A 19,226-nucleotide genomic window follows, 5' to 3' on the forward strand; every position below is an offset into this window, starting at 1 on the left:
GTGATATTTATAATCTTAATTTCCCTACTAGGTTAGCGATGCAACTAAGCTAAGGCCAAAGGCAGAATTCTGTTTTGGTAAGTTCTAGCATGCGGCATGTGCATCAAGTACATTCTTCAGAAATTTGAAACAAAGATAATGTTCTGCAATTCTGTTACTAGATACAGCTGGTAGTGTATTTTTTAAAAATAGCTTGTATTCACTGTCTCTTATTCAGTATGAGGGAAATGTTGGCTTCTTCATAAGGTGTTTTTGTGGCTTTTCATATTGCAGCTTACTGAAGAGTAGGTGAGAACTGTTCTTCAGAAGTTTGAAAGTTTTGAGGCGTTAATAAACTAATGAAAAACAGTGGGTGTTTTCAGAAACATGGCATGCCTGTCAGCTATGAAGACAAGAAATTTAACTTTTAATCTGTATAAATAATTTGTCCGGAATTTACCATAATTCCAGATTTTTTGACAAGCAATTGGCATTCGCAAACGTATGTGTAGAGACTGGAATCAGCTTCTGCTCCGTTTATGAATAACAATTCTTTATGGCTGCATTCACCCAAGAGAAGGTACTGAAAATGCCTGAAGGTTTTATGACAATTAGTTAAGGTGTCCTTTGCCATGTGCAGTGTTGGAGAGGCACAGAGCAGGCACCTCCACCGGCCTTGTGCAGTCTCTGTGTTGGAGCTCATGAAACACATGGTAAATCGCTCCTGTGTGTAAAGCTTCAGGGATTCTAGACTAGTACCTAGCGTGTCAGTTCAGTGCCATCTACAGATTCCTCTGCAGATGTGTGTGTGTAGAGGTGTTTGTCTTCATCAGTTGTAAAGTTGCTCTTGTCAGTGGGCCAGCTCTAAAAAGCCTTAATGATCCAAGATGCTGGCTGAAAGCTTTTAATATTTCTGATTTATTAAAGCATATTTGATGCTTTTTAGAGGAAAAAATTACATTTATTGTCTTTTTATTTAAATAACCGGGAGTTGTTTCAGCCAATTCATACAATACAGTTCTGTATTTTGAATTTATATTTGCATCTAATAAAGTTTGCTTCAAACCATCCACTTTGGGGAGAAAGATGATAGAAGAGAAAAAAGTATCTGTTTCTGGCATGTGTTTGCTGTTAGTGATGATCTGAAGAACTGTTATGTTGTAAGTAGAGCAGCAAAGTCTGTTCAGACTTTAGCTGCAATGCTTCAAAGTTCTGGGAAGTTTTTAGTCGCTGTTCACCTTAAAACTAATTTCAAGATAAGTTCTTAGAATTTGTGAGAAACCTGGTCATGATTTTTTTACTGTTACACAGAATTATATTGGTACTTTTTGGATAAAGGTATGCTAGGTGTTGCCAGCTAGATATATAAACTTACTGAAAATATGCTTTCTCTGTCAAGTCACTAAAGTGAAATAAAGTTTTATGTTCTGGCTATTTTAACGTTGTTTGGTCCTGAGCGTCATATACTGAGTAATTAATACTGATTTTTCCACAAATTAAAAAAAAATAAAAGCCAGTGATCACAGTCACGTTAATGAGTTTGTTGAAAAGGATAACAGATACTGGTCAGAGGATTAAAAGGAGAAATTGTAGAAGTCCCCAAGTATAAAACTTTGTTGCTTAGGGAAACTGAGAAAAGGGAAAAGGAGCTGTAGAAAATTTTGATAAAATTCAAGGCTTTATTTCTATGTAATAGAAATTCTGTATGATGCCGTTTAAGTGGAGCACATTAAGGAAAAAAAAAGGGTTTTTTAGAATAAAGCAAGCCTGTCAAGTGGATATATGTATCTTAAGATGACTTTCTAAAAAGAAATGCATCAGAGAGCTTAAATACTTCAACTGGATTTTTCATCTGAAATCAAATCTTTTTATAATGGTGTTAAGTTTGCTCTTAAATTTCAGTGTTGTTAACTTTTCGTAATGGTTTTTAACAGTTATGAATGCAGGGATGAGAAAATACTTTCTACAAGCCAATGATCAGCAGGACCTAGTTGAATGGGTAAATGTTCTGAACAAAGCTACCAAAATCACAGTAAGTGGTTTAGTTGATATTTAGCAGTGCTTAAATGTAACCTTTGCCTTCAGTTTTTATGCTAGAGTAGTCTTTTTATCTCTACAGACAAGTCTTGGCTTGGCTTTCTGAGACTTGGAGAAACTGTACAGAACTCCACCTAAACTTGAGTTTATTTTACTTTTTGCTTTGGAAATGGGACAAAAATGTGATTATCTTTTTCATTACAGCATATGATGGTTTCTAATAATTTAAAATTAACCATACACATTTAATATTAATTGAAATATCCAGAAGACACTTGCAAGCAATGAAAAGATACACATCCATTTGCCTGGTGTCAAAAGCTTGTATTTCTTAAAGTAGCACTAAAATAATGAGCAAACATATCATGCCGTGTTCTAAAGGGTCTCTCCTGATTTCAGGTAACATCCATTCAAAGAATGATTAATGCACTCTTCTGATAAGTGTTAAGTTACTTTCCTGGTTTGTACCAGGACAGCTTGTTATCACATGATAGAAAAACCCAGGTATTACCTCAGTCTTTTCAGGAGGCAGAAGTTACGGTGAAGTGATGGGGAAGCGATGGCATGAACTGTTTTGACAGCATACCCTTACAAAGAAGGGGTTCTGAGCATGGATGTGCACATTCATATTTTTTGTCAGTAACTTTCTCGTTTTTAGGTTATCTAAGGGTGTTTCCGTGAGTTGTTTCCATTGTTTTAATGTAGCCCTTTCTTTGGAGTTATAAAAATGTTACTACTAATAGTAAATTAAAAAAAACAAACATAAAGCCTTCTCACTTGGGTTTTTCCATAAGGAGGAGACACCACAACCTAGCTTGAACTGTTTCCAGTTCAAGAAAGAGTGAATAAAGAATTAATTGCATCAAATTAGAGTTTAGGCTGAAAGCGGTTTATCATATGTTTCACCAGCCATTTAGAATGCAAGTTAAATCATTAGTATTTTTAGTCTTTGAAGGAACAAGCCTTTGAACTGTTAATCAGTTCAGAAGTTTAGTATGGCCAGTGATTTAATCAAATAATTAAGATCATTCAATTATTAATTTTCATGTGAGTATTACTTGCTGTAGATTGTAATCCTTCGAGATTTGATGCATTTTTTTAGGACTCTGAGTGCTGATAATTTCAAAATAACTATGAGCCTTTGCAGTCTAGTACATTGTGTACCTATTTATGAGTACTATTTGAAAATGCATTCATACGAGAAGGTGGTTGTGGGTTTGGTCTGTAACATTTTAAGCAGGAGTTGGTGATGGCTGAAGCACTTATCCATAACGCTGTAGCTACAACCCCCTTCTCCTGAAAGGCTGAGGTCCATGATCTGTGTGCACTTAAAGAATGTCTTCTCCTTCAGCACCAGATTTGGCTGTGAATGGAGTCAGCTTTTACCTTTGCTAGTGAAACCGGGCCTTGTGCAAGGCTAAGGGGACAGTGGAAGTGAGAGAATGAGCCTGACGCCACAGCTGAGCACGCTGCTGGGTGCCACCTTCCCTTGGCCAGGAGGAAGCTGTCCTAGGCTGACGTTTGTGCTCTTAGGACTGTTTGTACTTCTTTGCAGGCTGTTTTTTTGGTAAAATAAGCAGTCCTGGGCATAGGAACTAGAATCACAGCAGACTATAAAGTAGCTTTGTTTTTGTCAAGGTCAGTTCCATTTCAAGTTTTGAATGTGCCACAGTCTTGCATGGTAATTCACTGTGAAAAGACAATTTGTGTGCCCCTTCTTTCTGAAGGAATTTGGATGTCCTGTGTAAATATCCAGTAGGTTGCTGGTTAGGATATTTTGCTGTGAGACTCTTGATCTCTTCTTGTTGAAGTCACTTTAAATTGAAGTCACTTTAAATTTACTATATTAATATTAGGGGTGAAAGGAGAATATAAATGAAAATGTCTTAGGTAGCCAGTTAGTGCATTTCTTGGGTTACAGATGTTTACTTCTTGCACAAACTCAGAAATTTGAGTGAACAATTTAGATCAAATCACTTCTTGGCGAAATTAAATTCCTGTGGTGTTTTGATTGCTTTAGTTTCACATTTGAGAAAATTATCTAATAGTTAATGATAGTTAGAAATAGGAGTTAGGGTCACTTTGGACAGAATTTAGCAATATGTGTAGGATTAATGAAGGCAGTACACACAGTCTTCATGCCAAGTATTGCAGCGTGAGTGCAAACATCATACTGGTCAGGCATCCCATTTGACAAAACTCTCAACGCTGTAGCCCTGTGTTTATGGCCTTACTGTGCTAGTTCTACAGGCACTGGGACATCTCCAGTCTAAAGCACTTATTACTGTAACTGAAAGCAAGTGAAAAATAAAGAACCGGTTCTTGTACAAATTAGCAGTGCTTCTTGAAGATCAAGTATAGCACTTATGGCAAAGCTGGGAATTGATTTTTAGATTTCAAGACACCTGGTGAAATGTCTTTATTGGCACCAGATTCCTTCTGAGAACTAAAGCATAGCCATTGAAACAAATTTTCATGTAAGCTATTTCTAGCCTTTTACAATTAGAGAACATTTGTTAAATCCTGCTGAAGACAAATTAAAAATCCTTGAGTAATGATTAGGGCTTTTATAGGTCTTCATAAAACTTATGTTAATTATCATACTCCACTTTCAGGTACCAAAGCAGTCTGATCCTCTCTGTCAAATGGATAATGCAAATCGTCAAGCTGAAAGCCCAGGTGGAAAGAAGCAAGTCTCTTACAGGACAGAAATTGTTGGCGGTGTTCCTATCATTACACCAACCCAGGTAATACCCTTAAAACAAGTGGGCTGTTATTTGATAGAGGAAGCTTTGTTGTTTGACAGGTGAGAATAGATTATGTGTCACAACATAGCTGTCAGCTTCTCACCTTGCTCAGACGACTTATACTTTGATGTGTACCTTTTATTGATGCTGACTGGGTTTTTTTGAGGATCATAGAGAATTATACAAGACTATAAAGAATTACTTCAGTATTGATTTTTGCTCACAGATTTTGGTTAGTATGCTGAAAAGGTCTTTTTGTGTGTGGGAAATGAATTGTTGATGTTAACAATGCCAAAGTTCTGTTGTCTTAACTGCCAGGAAGAGTGGGCAAAAAAGGAGGTGATTAAGTCAGCTTATTATATATACACTATGTTATTAGAGGTAGTAAGGATGACAGCAGATGAAACTATTGCAGAAGGGCCTTATGAAATGGCATGTGTGGACAAATAAGATAGCAAGCAAAATTCAGTGAAAATAAATGCAATGTAAGGGATTCTGGAAAAAACAGTCCTAGCTTTTATAGAAAATACTAGATTGTGAGATAACCATTTCCACTCAGTGAGAGGTAAGAGTTACAGTCACACTATGAAAACATCATCTTAGTGTTCAGTAACAGTGGAGGAAAAACCTCACAATTATTAGGAGTTACTCGAAAAAGAGTAAGGAGCAAAATAGAAAACATCTTTGTTGCTGTATAAATCCTGTCGTTGACCAGACCTTGATTACTGTGTCCAGTTTTGTTCTCATCTTAAACTAAAACTGGAAAGGTTCAGAGGAAGGTTTCAAGGATGATTGGTCCATGTGGAACGGTCTCCATATGAGGAGCAACTGAGTAGGCTAGTACTCTTCCGTGTGCAAAAGAAATAACTAAAGGAGGATGCAAGAGCTCTACAATATCACGATTGTCAGGAGCGGGTCGTGTAAACTGTCTTTTCCAGTATGAGAGCTGTGGGCTTTTAAACAAAGCTAATGGTGTAACCAGGTGAAACAAAAGGAAGGAGTTCTTTCAGTGAGTAATAAAACATAAGGTACTCCTTGCCAAAAGATGGCAAGGATGCAAGAAACTTCCCTGAGTTTGAGAGATTGGACAAGCTCATGGAAGAAGACTCTATGCAGTGTTAAAGACGTAGACCTGTATCTGTTTCTGGAAGTTCCCTGAGCTGAACATAGTTAGAGATTGGATTGATACCATGTAAATGACATGTATATGCCTGAACTGCATTTGAAAACTTGGTGAATTCTGATGTGTCTTATGGTCCTAGAAATAGCTTTTTCTTTGGTGTAGCCACCTCTAGTGTTTTGCCCTTAAAGTCATGTTATGAGTTTGCACTAAATACATGCAGGTATCTTGTTTTTAGGTGTGTACCATTCTTCACTGAGTGTCTGTCAATATTGTTTGAGAATACTCAGCACTTTCTTAGTTTAGTTCCTACATGGAGCTTGCAAGTACTCAACCAGAGCCCTTAGAGTGTCTCATTAGTTGTCTCTAGAAATCAGTTGAAATATTTTATCCTTTCAAACAACTTGGAAATGGGATTTGTGAGCATGGGATGATACAATTATTTCCTGTTACAACTCGTATAGTTATTCTTTGACCTTTCAGAATACTCTCAGTTTTTTCTAACTTTCCTGCTTCTTTCTAGAAAGAAGAAATCAGTGAGTGCAGTGAAGGGGGTGATAGGAATTATTTGAAACGGTCACAAAGTCACCTTCCTTATTTTACTGCTAAGCACCCCCCGGATAATGCTATTATCAAAGCTGGCTACTGTGTAAAACAAGGAGCAGTGGTAAGTATTTGAGATCAGTGTGTTTCACTAATCAAGAGCAAAGGTCCTAAGGTGGTAGTTGTACTTACCAAGTAGATGATTAAAAAAAAAAGACATAATTACTAGTAACTTTAGCACTACTGACAATATTAAGGATGGCTAAAGATAAAACTTATCTTCCAGTAGCATGTAACTTCTGTCTATTACTTCTTTTCATTACTTTCTTCAGTGTTATGTTGTTGGAGATGTTTTGGAGAGGAAAAGTTGTGTGCACACAGACTTTCACATTATGGTTAGTGCATGCAACTAGGAATTCTTCTGTTCTACAGTTATGTAGAGATCCTTATTTCGCTTACTAGAAGCATCTAAATTAAGGCAGAAGTTCAATGTCTGCATGCTTTTTAAATCACTAAAATGTTTAGAAAAAGCTACTTTTTCAGACTCCTTTTATCTTGGATTATGAAGCTTCTTTTTGTGACATTTTTAGATAAAAATAAACTAGAAACCTTGAATGTACTGTCTTTTAACATTTCTTATGGGGTATTTGTGCTGCTGAGTTGCTACAGTTTCAGTGGAGATAATTCTGTTAATTCTTAGGGTAGAAAATAGTAGCTTCTAGAATTTTTAATTTTTGCAGTTTTAAAAAAAAGAATAATTGAGTAGAGTCTTGCAGAATTATTTTGGGGGCACTATATATATACACACACATCCCACAAAAATAAATATATGTAATATATAAAAATTATAAGTGTTAAAGGTGAATAATTATAAATAGGAATTGTATAACATCATATATTATAAATATAAACTAGAATTATAAATATAATTAAATATAAAAATACGTTAATAATATATAACATGTAAGTATTTTTATTTTATATATAAAATACATAAATATTTATTTATTTTCCTTTAACAGATGAAGAACTGGAAGAGAAGATACTTTCAGTTAGATGAAAACACAATAGGATATTTCAAGTCTGAACTGGTAAGTGTGTTATTTTCCAGTGACAGTTGCAAGAAAATCTAAAGAAATACGCTTGCATTTGAAAAATGTGCTCTGCTACTCCTGCAACTCTTAACATGTACTGTAATAACTTTTCATGATCGGGAGGAACAAAAAATTAATAGGATGGCTGTTAACTCAGACTTCAATCTTCTGTTTGGGAACCTTTCTGTACGGCACTGAAGAACAGTAATAGGATATATCCTACAATCACCCTGATTTTTCTATTAGTATCTTACGTCACTTTGTACTCACATATAATTGTCTTCTTGAAACAGCTGATCGTTATGTGGAGAGGCAAAACTGTAATCTTGCAATTCTTAATTTAAAGTTAGAATTACGGGGTGTTTTATTATACAAATGGTGGTATCTTTTCCCACACGCTTGTTTCACCAGGGGAGCCAAGACAGGCAAAGAACTCTGCTGTTCAGAAGCAATGCTTACAGAGTTTGTTTTGGTTTCTTCCCTACTCATCACTCTTCAACCTTTTGACCAATTTTCACCAAATGTTAAGTGCCTTCAGGTTTTATTTAAAAATGAAGTGGCTGGTACTGGAGACAGTCTGTTTTCCCCAAAAAGGAATCCCACACTTACTAAATGTGAGAAAAACTGTACCTAAGGAAGGGAGTCTGAGTTGTAGAGTATTATAAATTAAGGAAAATTGAGTTTACAGGCCAACTGTAAGAAGTAAAATGTCAAGAACCCAAATTTCAGGCTGTTTCTGAAGAGAACTTTTGCTTTACTTCTAATGAGGGAGTATACAACAGTAGCAGCAGTTTGATCTTGCATCATTATCTTTGTTAAACTGTCAGCATAACACAATTCTGACTCATTGCCTATAATAAACCCTCTATTTTTATTAAAAAAAACTGAGTGCAGATTGCTCACAAGCAAATTCTGACTCAGTGAAGATTTGTACTGTGTGAGAGTATACTACAAAGATGGTAGAAATGCATACACTTTTAGTGTTTCATCATGCTCCTTTCCAGTTTAACTCTGTTTAACAATATAAAATCTTGTAGTGTCCTCTATTCTTCAGGCTAATATCCCCTTGCTGCAGTTTGAGGAAGGTACTGGACTGACCAGCTGTCAGACAACAGGGAAGTAGGTCCAGTTTCACAATTTTTACTGAAATTAGTTTTTTTTTTCCATTTTAAGAGAGTCATCCCTCTTCTTTTCAGGGAAGTAAGTACTGAATAGGTAGACAATATAGTGTCCTTTTTCTGGACTATAAGGAATTCCGTGGTTAGGAAACCTAATCATTATAATAATTTTTCATATAGTTTTTTAAATAATTAGGATCTGCCTTGTCTGAAACATACAGATTGGAGAGACATTTAATCTGTACTGGAAGGAGCAAAACTTTCACAGAGCGCAGCCCACCAAGAAGAAAACACCTGCAACAACTTAACCATATGTCCATCAGACTTTTATTTATCTCCTACAAACACAAAAAGGGTAAAGTGCTCTCTTCTGAAGATTTCAAGTGGTGAATGATTTCTTTCAGCAGTGTGTGGGATCTCTTTTTCCCTAATAATCTCCTGTTCCTAAGGAGAGTGATACAAAGAGAGGACAAAAGTTCAGAATTGGTTGCTTTTTGTGCCTTTGTGGTTAAGAAGGCTATGGCATGGAGATCATGTTCGGCTAGTGTAGCATCAGACTTCTAATTCTGGAAAATGTCTTTCTATTGGACTTCAGTTCCCAATAGCTGCGGTCTTCAGCCAAGTATGGCTCTTTCTTGAAGTTAGTTTGTCTTGACAGCCAGCCTGCTCACCAGTACTTCAAATGACTCTTACTGGATATCTTGAGGTGCTGTTGTTTTGCATCTGTATAAATATATTTGAGTTCTCTGCTCTCAAAAATGTAAAAAATGTTGCTTTTTTTAATTGAAAAATGTGTAGATTCTGGGGATTTTTTTGTTGTGGTTGTTTTGGTATGTGTCCCTCTGTTAAGGTAACAGAATTTTCTTATACTTTAAGAATACTTGCTCTTTTGGTATGACTGATTTCTTTGTATTATTTTTAATTATACTGAGTATAGGATACAAGTAATCTTATTTAAAGCAGTGTCATGCAGTACAATTAACAAAGCATCTTGTATTGCAGCATTTCGTAGCAAAAGAATATAATCACGGTTTTACTGAACTAAGCTGCTTGAGGCCAAATTCAATTTTCTGGTCTAGTTAGGGGAAGGAGACGGGTAGTTGTCTCCATTATGGTAAGGTGAATGAATGTTTTTGGGTTTTTTACTTCTTGATTTTTGCCTTCTCTTCATTGCAAGTGCCATGGTTGGTTTAATACTTACAAAAGCAAGTTAAATTTTGGTTTATTTGACCTTTTGCATAAGTGACTGCCTTGAAAGTCTCATTTACATAAGTCTGCTGCTGTCAACTGTCCTGACCTCTGGCTTTCTGACTATATTCTACTTGTTAGATATACTCTACTGAAGTATTTTTGCCTTTCTTTTTTTTCCAGGAAAAGGAACCTCTCAGAGTTATACCACTTAAGGAGGTCCATAAAGTTCAGGAATGCAAACAAAGGTGAGGAGAGAAGCACTGATGCGGTTACATGGGATGTAGTACACTGCTTTGTCGTGGCTAGACTGCTCATTGGAAACAGTGGAGAACTTTATTAATAATTTTGTTTGATGTACGCATGTGTGATACTCTTTACTTATAGGACAGCAAGTAGTTTTGTGCATGAAACTGGTTTTGAGGGTTCTGCATTAGTGAGTGTTTCAGACTTGTGACATTCAGTAGAATGTCAACGCATTGGACAAGGGTGGAACAAAGGAGTATCGTGCAATCATGAGTTAGAGATGCATGGGTGCCGTTTGATGCGAGGCAGCAATTTCAGGAGTCTTTATTCTGCTTATGTAATCTCTAAATTTTTAGAGGACATTACCTTATGTTAAATGTCTGGATTTAGATGAGAACACTCTTCCTCCTGCTGTTTCCCTCCCACCAAATGGCAATATACTAAGGAATGAATTGCCTTTGTAGTAGGTTTTTTTTAGCAGGCTACTGCTTAGGACAAATACTTTGCGAAGACATAACAAAATATAAATGTGAAATTTTACAGAAATTTGACTGGAACAATAAGTATTTTTAACTTAACATGATATGGTTTAGAATGTTCCAGTTAAAATATATATAGGAGCACATATGTCACTGATAAACTAAAGAGTCTTAGAACTAAAATGAGTAAGAGATGCTGGTTTTCTTTTTCTACTTGGTATTTACCAAAAAAACAACAGTAAAGTGATAAAGAAATGCAAAGGTCTTCAGACCACAAATGCTCTGGTTCTCTGCACTTCTAGAGTCTTTTTAAAATAGAAAGTTGTACTTGCTGTTGAAGTATTTTCGTGTGTTTCATTTGCAGTGATATAATGATGAGAGACAATCTCTTTGAAATTGTAACAACTTCTCGAACATTTTATGTACAGGTAATTTCTTTTTTAAACTTTGGGCAAAACCATGAGACTGCCATAGTCCAAGCAAAGAAGCGCTGCTATTTTGCTTTTTAAGTTGTATTTAACTATGCTGTGATTTTCAGAGGGAATGTGATTTCCATTATGTTTCAGAAAGATGCATATAAGAAATATTCCACATACACTACCAACGTAACAGTTGCTGTTATGAAAGCAATAAACAATAAATCCTAATGTGATTTTGTTGGCATTCGGGTCTTCAAATTCTGTAGGATCAACTCAATATTTTAAATCTGAATTTTTATGTATTGAGTTCTCTGATTCAAGTTAGTTGCCACATTAAAATACCTACTGAAGCACAGCAACATTTCGATTTCAGTACCTATTTGGTAATATGTATCCACTTACACTTTACTCGCTGCATCCCTACCATGTCACCTTCTAAATGTTTGGATGTAATACAAATCACAAAGACTTGCTTTTCCTAGCTCTGTGGGAATGTGATGCTTATAGTACTGGAAATACTTTTCCAGTTTCTCTTGTAGGATCAGAAAGGCCTGTATAGTCTAATACAGGCAGTGGTGCCAGATGCTGAGTTATGAGCTGTCCTATAGCTGAACATAATCAAGTGACATGTTGCAGAGGTTGCTTGCTGATTGGATGTGCTCGTTTAATAAAGTTGCAACCTAATTAGGAGACAGCTTTTAGCTTTTTATTTGTCTTTATCCCAGATATGTACACCCTTGTTATTCACTGTCAGTCTGTTGCATCTTTGTTGGATTATTGTTCTAAGTAAATGTGCAGCTGACCCCCGACAGAGACTGATTTTTATTTTGCTGTAACTCTTCAGTAAATACCTCATAGAAGTAAAGTGCAACAGTGACTGAAAAGTACAGAAGTTACGTCATTGGCCAAAGTCTGCTAAGAGGGGTCAGCAGATCTCCTGTAAGAAATTCTGTGGGTGCTTTGATTTTTTTTTTTGTTTGCTAAATGTAAAAATTTGAGTCTAGAGTATGCAAATAGTATAAAAATACTTGTTTCTTGCTTATTATTTTGTATAACTATTTACATATAGTAGTAAATTCAGGGTAAGATTTTAAGAAATGTCTGGGTTAAGAAATGGAAGTCCCTATGGCTTTAAATAACAGACTACGAAAGTAGGGTAAGGCTGCCATTTTAATGCAGATGTTCAGGACACTGGGAAAGTTGAGAGTTGATTATGTTAAATATAATTCATATTGTTTGATCCAGGCGGACAGTCCAGAAGACATGCACAGTTGGATAAAGGCAATTTCTGGGGCCATTGTAGCACAGCGGGGACCTGGAAGATCAGCAGCTTCTGTATGTTATTCTGAACCTCCAAGAAAATGTGATTAGTTGATGTTCACTTGTGCACATGAAGTTCTAGTTGTTTTTTCCTTTTGCCTGTCCTCTGTCCTGTCCTGTAGTAACGTGGTATCTTTGCATGAACTTTCATACAGACTGGCCTAAAATATTTTGCGTTTTTAATTGAGCACTTATCTTAGCCTTACACATATGTAACTTCATGTGCATTGTTTTGTCTTGAACATGTAGATAATGCAAGTGCTAACCTAGAAAAATTCTTCCGAGTTCAGAATGGTCTTTGTCACTATGCTGCTACTAGTTTGGAAGTAAAATTGAAACTTTCTAATTCCTGCAAGGTGTTTCTGCTAATTGCTGAGTTTTGCAATCAAATGACAATATCCTAATTTGTTTTTAACAACTCTCACTACTAAATTGTCATTCTCTATTGTTGATAGTTTATTATACATGCAGATACCGATTCAAATTTAAAGTAACTTCTCTAAGAGATCTCTGCTCGCATGAATTAGTTTTTGCTGTTGGAAATGTAGCGTGAACACCATGTAGCATTACTGAACTGAGGCACTGTGACAAATCTTAATATTTATTAAGCCGTGTGGATGCCAACATTTCATACATACTTGCATTTAAACTGTATTAGATGTACAAAGTAAATTAATTTGTGAATAGTGAAGATTACTGTAGCGTCACAGTGTCTCCAAGTATGTCCTGATTTAACAAATGGAATACTTTGCAGTTCAGATGTTGCAAGCTATGGTTTTCACTTTCTGGCTATGGGATGTTTTGTAATAAGCTGAATATATCATTACCCCCATAATCTGAAATCTAATAATTTAAATCTGGCTTTTGACTACACATTTGCATTGATATTGTGTTTCTCTTAACTCAATCTAAGCTCTCAATTATTTTTTGCAGCTGGGAGCTGCTTCATGCTTTTAAATAAAACTTCCTGTCATAAATTTTGTTGCTTTTTGGGGGAATGAAAATATGCAGATAACTTTGTGTATGCTTTTTTTGTGGGGCTAACTGAGCAGTCTAGCTATTACTGTCTGCATCACTTCTTTCTTTTTCCCTCTCTTCTCTTCTTTCCCCAAGTATAGGTTACTCTAATCTTAGCTTTGCACTGTGTTCCAGATGCGGCAGGCCAGAAGGCTGTCGAATCCTTGTATACAGAGGTATACATCAAGAACTGGTGAATGCAGCACGTATGTGGGCTCTCATGTAAACTTGCCTTCTTAACAGAGGGCTAGGACTAGAGACTAATTTGCACTATAAAAAACTAAAAATAATGCTACCTGTTGTCATTACCATTACTGAAAACTAACTCATAAATTGTACCATTCACTTAAAGGTTTGCACTGTTTTTTCTTACTTTTAAAATAATTGGAAATTAAGAATGGCAAAAACATGTATTTATACTTCAAAGCATACTATATATTTAAACGTAAGTTATGTGATGTCATTTTAATAGGAAAGTATTAGAAGTAATTTGCATGAGAGTTCATATTTCCATTTTACTTTACATTTTTTTGAAACTGCGCAAAAGCAAAATTAAATTAAGCTACCCACAAACTAATACAGATGCGTGCACACAAAAAATGCACGTCTTAACTCTAGTAATCAGAAGGATAATATTGTAGCCTGATTTGCATGGCTTATAAGTCTCTGCATGAAATTATTAGTTCAAATGTAGAAGCATTATAATGTATAATTGGTACACTGTTCAAAGCAGTACACCTTAGGAGTAATACAGCAGCATAGTTTCTTAACTGTGAAATTACAGTCAGTGTGGGTAGTAAAATCTGAGTATCCTTCAGTTCGATTTAGCAAAAAGTTTATTATAGAGATCTTGTCCTAATATCGCTTACTTTTGTCCTGTTTGTTGAACTAAAATTATTAATAATAAGAATAGTAGGTAAATCACTGAATAATATGTTCTCCTAAAGCAAATGTTTTCCTTAAAGTGGAGTATCAAGTCAGGTATGAAATAAGGCAGTGTAAATAATGTGAAATACATCACGGAAACTGAACACAAAACTGAAGTCCAAAAATGTTGCACAGCTCCTTCACCCAATAATATTAGTTAATTTATAAAAAGAAATACAGTGGTACTTGGCAGGATCCATTATGATTAAATTTATGAATTCATGTCATAGCATTCTAAAAGAAACTTGGAAAACAGCTGTGAAAAAATAAGTGTTTCATTTAGGATGTATATTTGCATCTTGGACACACATCTGTGATGGGTTTTTTTGCTAACAAATGTGCTTGAAAAGTGACTTGATTTGTGTACATACCTGGGTTTGCAGATTTCTTTAGTTCATGTACTAACACTGGTGATGGCAGAAGTGGCAGCAGCTGTAGCTCCTAATGCATGCAGAGGGAAGTATTCACCGCATCATCGCACATCATTTTGATCATATCATTTAACACTGTATCCAGCGCTGTTTTAGATATCCATAGGTATCTGAGACATCCTTACAGAACTGATAGATAACGATGCAGAACCTGAGGAATTTTTTTGCTCTGGAGATAGAGCTGTAGGTCAGACAGGATATCCTAGGACATCTAAAATGGCATTCCGTGCCTATGCTTTAGACATCTAAATCATTCCTAGGTAGTCTGGGAACTTGTTTTTATCAGTAAGTAAATGGTGGAAGATTATTTTCATAGTATTAGTCTAATAGTGTTATGTAAAGGTCAACAGATTAGCAGTTAACAATAATAAACACAAGAAAATAACTTGACAATTAGAAGGAATAGCTTAAAGATCAGTTTCTTTCTAGATCCATTATCTTTGAAAATTATTATGCAGACTTGATAGCATAAAATAGTTACTGTTTTCATTTGGTCCCTGGAACAAATTGGGGAGTTTGGTACCCCAGGAAAAGGGAACAGTAAAATGTGCATTACTTCAGGATTTAGGATATGAGTGCCTGATGTATATGAATATGTTTGAATACATTTTTCTCTTGGAAAGATGTCACTTTCAATGGCCTTTAAAGTGAGTATCTTCAAAAGGTTACTTAACATATTAGTAAAATGAGGAGCTTCAGTTTGCTGGACTGTATTATAAAGTCTAAAGAGCTGCTGAGCTTGATTTGAGAAATTTAATTTCCTGACATGAAGAAACTGATGTTGCTGTCACATACTGCTGTAAGCTCAGGTTTAATAATATGCTGCCTTGAGAAAGCACCTGCCTCCTGCTGCTGTGGCTGATGCTTCGCTTTGTGTATTTTCTGTCCTTTTTTTTTTTTTTTTTCTGAGAGTGAAATCTGAAACTGCATCTTTCCAACATGACATCAATGACTTCATCTGACACATGCTCTTCTTTTCCAGGAGCATACCGAGTCTTCTTCCGAACCCAACCATGCTCTCCGTTCTGCCGTCCCAACCCCAGCCACCTCACATTCCACAGCCGCTCACGGCAGCCCTCTGGTCCCAAACCCTCACGCCAAATACCCTGCCTTGGAGAAGCGAGGATTTCACGAATCTTTTACCAAGGCCAAGCCAGGGAGCTACAAGATCCAGGCTGTCGCTCCAAGAGAATCAGCTTCCAAAGTGACTGAACGGGCCCTCTCGGAACTCCAAAGTAAAAATGGCACTCAGGAACAGGATCCTGGCCTTGTGGATCTGGATGATGCAAGCCTTCCAGTTAGTGATGTGTAGTGATGGAAGTGTTTGGAGAATGATCCATTTGTTCGGTCCTCTAATTTCCTTGCTCGGACTTTTAACCAAAGAAAACTATAGGAAATGAGAACAAAAAACCGGAACACTGATTTTTATATATATGTATGTGTGTGTTTCTGTGCACACATGTGTATATATAATGTGTTTGTATATTGCCTTTCAGCTGAGGGTCAGAAATGGACCTTATGCATTTTCTCAAAGCCTGATAGTAAATCACTTACTAGGGAGGGGCCAAACTGCACAATTTAGAAGGAAAAAAAAAAACAAAAGAGAAAAACAAAAAAGTACTTCTGCAAGTAAGCAAGGTACCAGCAACTTTTCGTTCCTAATGTGGCAAATTTACTAAATTTACAACTAATGCTATATTGTGGAGAACTTATTGCCAACAAATGTGATTATTTAATTTCATTTTGAACTACAGTAAGATTTTAGGCATAGATGAGAATTGTTTCTCTCCATGACTTTCAGATACCAGGAAATGCACAAAATGTTTCTTCTGTTCTTTAGGATCAACAGTGTCAACTGATTTGTTATCAGAACAAGAATTCTGAACTCCCTTGGAATTCTAATTATGGTGCTGTAGAATTTCCACTAAAATAATATTTTGAATAGTCAGCCTATTTTTGATGCGCTCCTAAAGGTGGGTTATAACTTTTTGCACATTTGGATTTTAATGGACTGCACGTAATGGTGTCTTGGAGGGGGGAGAAGAGAAATTGGACTTTTGAATTTGGACACTTTAGATCTTTTGAACTAACTAGGGTTTATATTGTGTTACATTAGGCTTTGCAGCAATTATTTTTCTTAAATGTCTGAACGTATCGTTTGATTACTGTTTTGAGGATGGTTTTCTTCTCCGTGCTTTGTGAGCGGTTCTTGTTTCTATATTGATCAGTGGAAGACCTCCTCGTTTAGTTTTGTCATTATTGGTACTGAACTGTTCATAGTCATGCAATTGTGGCCTATAACTTTTGGTGCACTAATAATCTTAAGTGCCTGTGTTTTTTCTCACATTGTTGAAACACTTTTGGATTAGTTATGTACACAAACCATTCTTAATGGTTTTGAATGTTGGCTTGGAGTTGTTCTGAATAGCATAGTTTGAAACAGCTATTTAAAACAGAAAACTTGTGCTAGGGATACCAGTGTTCTGGTATTGAACCTACTGGCTGTGCAATATATGTTTTTAAAAAAATGAGTATTTGTTGTTTGTGTACACTGTGTTATGGGGCTTCAGTGATGCAAATGAAAAGAACCTTTACATTTCAAGTATTGGATTAGATTGAGTGTGTACTTGTCATCGTTTTTGAAAAACGTTTGCTTTAATCAAAACCCCACAAATATCTCATGTTGCTGCTTATTGTGATTCAGATTGTCCAGCTTTGCGATACTTTTTTGTCTACTGTAACCTAAGATACATATCATACAAGTCCATCTTCTCTCCAACTTCCAAACTGACTTCCTGCTTGAGAGATACGGATGGCTTTACCAGAATAATTTGTTGATCCAAGGATAGAATAATTGGTGTCATATAAAAATGAAATATAATCTAATTTCAAAACCTTAAATTATGTCAGCACCTTTGTTTTTTTATCCATAAGCTAACTAACCACTGTCTTAAGGCAGCGGTGTTTGTAAATTACTGGTTTTGTTTGACTCTTTAGATATATGTGAAAACTAGCACAGAATTGGAAGTTACTGTAAATGTCTGAACTAGTGGTGTAGGCTTTAACTTCTATAAAGATAAAACAATAGTTCTTTAAAAGCTTATTTTTTCACAAGTACGTTCTGTGTGGAAGACACTTTGCATTGAAATATTTTTACTGTAGTCTAACATCTGAAATCACTTTTCTGGTACAGCTTTCACACTGCATGTTCATTTTATTATATTTTGGTATTGGCAATTTTACACATTGGGTGGAGGTAAAGCAGCTCCTTTATGGGACTTATAAAAAGAGGAAGAAAAAAAAAAAAGAAAAAAGAGAACTACTGTTGTAGTTCAGTAGCATAGGGAAATATTTGTGGTTGGTAATTGTCAGGGTCTCCTATTTATCAGTACTTTTATAAATCTATGAAAATTGTTAAATTATTTTAGAAACAGTGCTGTAAATATGTCACATTTAAATTGTCAATAAATCAGTTTGGGTAACTTAAAATAAGATCTGACTGAGTTTCCTTGCACCTTGTTAAATATTTTGTCGGAACAATATATTCCTTTTTAGCATATAAGGGGTCAGATTATCTCTTACCCAGCTATAATGTCTCTTTAATTCTTCAAATCTGATCAGGTTGTGTAGCCTAAGAAAGAAATCAAACAGAATGAGCTGGTTTACTATTCTCTGTTTCTTCTGTGGAATTTTTACATGTTATGCAAGGGAAGTCGATCAGGTTTCTTTTTAATCAATGGAAGGGAAGAGGTGATGTATAGTAATGTCAAGTTAACCATTTGGTAACACTCAGGCACCATCTGAAAGGGCGGGGGGGGGGAACCCACGAAATGTAACATGCATTTTTCTGGTGTGATACTGTTGCGTAACAAAGTTTCTCTCTCAGAAATGCTTTCCTGAAATAACAGCACCTATATGACATCTGGAAGCACCTCAGTATCTGTACAGCAGACAGTATGATGACACTTGAGTGACTGCATTTCTCAAGTCCATTTCTCCCTTTTGTAAAGTGGCGCAGTTAATCGGTCTCTCTCAACACTATGCAAGCTTCAGATAAAGAACGGTAATTGAATAAGATATTTTATATAGGCTGTACACAGTTACCCAAATTCCAGTTTCACTGTGACATCTTCTGACTGTGAATTATTCCAGGTACGTACACGTCTGCAGCAACACTAGTATCAAAATGTGCATGCTGTGGCATGCATTTTACTCCGTAAGATACAACTTCTAGAGGAGGCACTGCACTGAGTGTCTTGAAGCTTCTGTTTTAACCAGTTGCACCATAGGCCAGGGTCGGTGTGAAATGTGTATATAACTGTATCTTTGGTTAGCCCATCTCTGTTTGAACAAGATGTTTTCAGCTTTATCGTAACATCACTAAGTTCCAAAAGCAGCTTGATTGCAGCAGTATGGAGTTGATATTTCGGTAAGGTCGTTGGTATACCAAATTAGATACTAAACAGACGCACCCAGTCTATTAATACATGGCTCTGTGGCTGGTGTTACCCCCACAATTTTGGGGTTTTCGATAATGGGTTGGCCTACTCGGCACCGGGCT

General features: G+C 36.0%; 1 protein-coding gene across 6 annotated transcripts in view; it reads left to right on the plus strand.

Moving 5' to 3' along the window:
* The window catches only part of PLEKHA1 (pleckstrin homology domain containing A1), a 37,979-nt gene extending 19,851 nt beyond the window's left edge, over positions 1-18,128 (plus strand). For 2 of the 6 annotated variants that reach the window (XM_059820949.1, XM_059820948.1), the window contains exons 4-13: positions 32-77; positions 1,914-2,011; positions 4,632-4,763; positions 6,407-6,550; positions 7,449-7,517; positions 10,010-10,074; positions 10,916-10,979; positions 12,216-12,305; positions 13,409-13,483; positions 15,648-18,128. In XM_059820949.1, the coding sequence (XP_059676932.1) occupies positions 32-77; positions 1,914-2,011; positions 4,632-4,763; positions 6,407-6,550; positions 7,449-7,517; positions 10,010-10,074; positions 10,916-10,979; positions 12,216-12,305; positions 13,409-13,483; positions 15,648-15,977 (1,113 nt within the window). In that variant the 3' untranslated portion in view covers positions 15,978-18,128. Of the gene's footprint in view, positions 1-31; positions 78-1,913; positions 2,012-4,631; positions 4,764-6,406; positions 6,551-7,448; positions 7,518-10,009; positions 10,075-10,915; positions 10,980-12,215; positions 12,306-13,408; positions 13,514-15,647 lie in introns of all 6 variants that reach the window. The other 4 variants (XM_059820950.1, XM_059820951.1, XM_059820953.1 and 1 more) reach the window with 4 other exon arrangements.
* Positions 18,129-19,226: the final 1,098 nt, after the last annotated feature.

The sequence above is a fragment of the Gavia stellata genome, chromosome 9, assembly GCF_030936135.1.
Source record: "Gavia stellata isolate bGavSte3 chromosome 9, bGavSte3.hap2, whole genome shotgun sequence".
Lineage (NCBI taxonomy): Eukaryota > Metazoa > Chordata > Aves > Gaviiformes > Gaviidae > Gavia > Gavia stellata.